This window comes from Sphaeroforma arctica, assembly GCF_001186125.1.
Source record: "Sphaeroforma arctica JP610 unplaced genomic scaffold supercont1.765, whole genome shotgun sequence".
NCBI lineage: Eukaryota > Ichthyosporea > Ichthyophonida > Sphaeroforma > Sphaeroforma arctica.
Genome location: NW_014039793.1, coordinates 40,325 through 42,186, shown reverse-complemented (window position 1 = coordinate 42,186; position 1,862 = coordinate 40,325). Strand labels below are relative to the sequence as shown.

The 1,862-nt window shown below is 43.4% G+C and overlaps 1 protein-coding gene across 1 annotated transcript; it reads left to right on the top strand.

Annotated features, from left to right (window-relative positions):
* Nucleotides 1–1,027: 1,027 nt before the first annotated feature.
* Nucleotides 1,028–1,234, top strand: SARC_08469 (hypothetical protein; the record flags this gene model as incomplete). Its single annotated transcript, XM_014297555.1, has 1 exon — nt 1,028–1,234. A coding segment is annotated over one exon (207 nt), but the record flags the coding sequence as incomplete, so codon positions are not given.
* Nucleotides 1,235–1,862: the final 628 nt, after the last annotated feature.

The window sequence follows — 1,862 nt, the reverse complement described above, 5'->3', positions numbered from 1 at the left end:
CCGATTGCTGTTGTGTGTTGGTGAAGGATAGTAGCGACGTGTGTTTGTGGGTAGGAGACATCGTTGTGTGGCTGGGTAGTTCGGTACCTATCTATGTATCAAGCAGTCCGACACCATAGTTGTGGCATTGAGAAGAATCACCATGGAAACGGCCCTGCAAGAGGGATCACCATGGAAACGGCGCTCCACACGAGAAACGCAATGGTCACCAATGCAAACCTAGAGGCACGCTGTCCCGCCCACTCGCCTGTGTGCGTTGATAGGCAGACGTGATGGTGCCTGTGATGGTACCACGCATCAGACTGCAGCGTACACCCAACGTGTAGCCTAAACCCTAAACCCCTAAAACGTGTAAGCGAGCGGACAACCACAGCCACACGACCAAACGAACGGACGTAGCATCTGAGGGAGAGGGTGAGAAACCTCACACATGTTCAAAGACATGAGCATGGCTTAGTTAACTAAGAGTGATCCTTCTGGGACCTAGCCTACTTTTTGTTTATCCAAGCACAAAACCCGTGCGTGTTGTGTCTTTGGAGGCGTTCCTATATATATATATATACTCTATATATAGATATACTACTTGTTTATATAGTTTGTATAAATATACTTTATGCATAGACATACTACATGTTTATATAGTTCATATAGATGTATACATTATGCATAAACATACTTCAAATAGATATATACTTTATGCATAGACATACTACATGTTTATATAGTTTCTACTACTGTACTACGAGTGATATTTCTTCTGTCAATGGAACAGTCGACTGCGGTGGTTCTGCTACATTTTCTTAGCAGACTACACAAACTGAACTTTCTGCGGATCTGAAGTCCCTTACTTACTTGCCCCAGATTGAAAACCCTAAACTCTGTCTACGGTTTCAGCAGCCACACGACTAGTACCAGACTATGCCTGCTCTACCACAGAGACTTGTACCCTAACACTTCACTTTTTGCAGCTAACTTCCTTTTTTGGCTGACCTGAGCGGTCCTCTTTTTTCTCTCTACACCACACAAACAGGTGCACCACATCTACAAAAACATCAGAAACACCGAGCTGATCAACCAGACCTGGTCCAAAAAAAAGGATCAAGCGCCTGTGATAGGACAGATCACAGCCCTCTTCAACCAATGGAGTGCGTGGGCAATTCGGCTCATCCTCAGCGGCGGCAGTCCCGAAATCAGGGGACGCGCAATCGAGAAAATAGTTGAGGTGGGTGACTGACAAACATGCAGAAGCAACACACACTCATATATATATATATATATATATATATATTTAGGGTAAAGAAAGGCTTCACATATATATAGGGTACATAAAGTTAGGCTGCATATACTGCTATAGTGGTGTGAAGATTTTAGGTCTGTTTCATTAATTGCTTCACCTCTTGCTACTTGACGTTTCTATGTGCTAGGCAGTTGTCTTATCACCTGGAGGTCTCTGTCTGTTTCATTCGTTACTTCATCACTTGCTACTTGTGGATCCTGCACCACTTGATGGGTTGGTAACTGTAACTATACCTCGTAACAGATTATTTCACTTGTATTATATATCTTCTATTGACACTTCATAAATGACACTCATTGACACAATTTGCGACAGATTGCCGAGCTGTGCAAAGTCAGTAACAACGTGCATGGAGTGGTCACCATGGCAACAGCCCTGGCCTTTTATTGTGTTAAGCGATTGGCAGCTTCGTGGAAGCTCGTCTCAGTCAAGGTGATAACATATTGACCATTTGTGGCAGTGTACATCAGCCATATATAGCAGCATATATATATATATATATGTGTGTGTGTGTGTGTGCGTGTGTGAGTGAGTTTGTGTGTGTGTGTAGTGTGTGTGTGTGTAG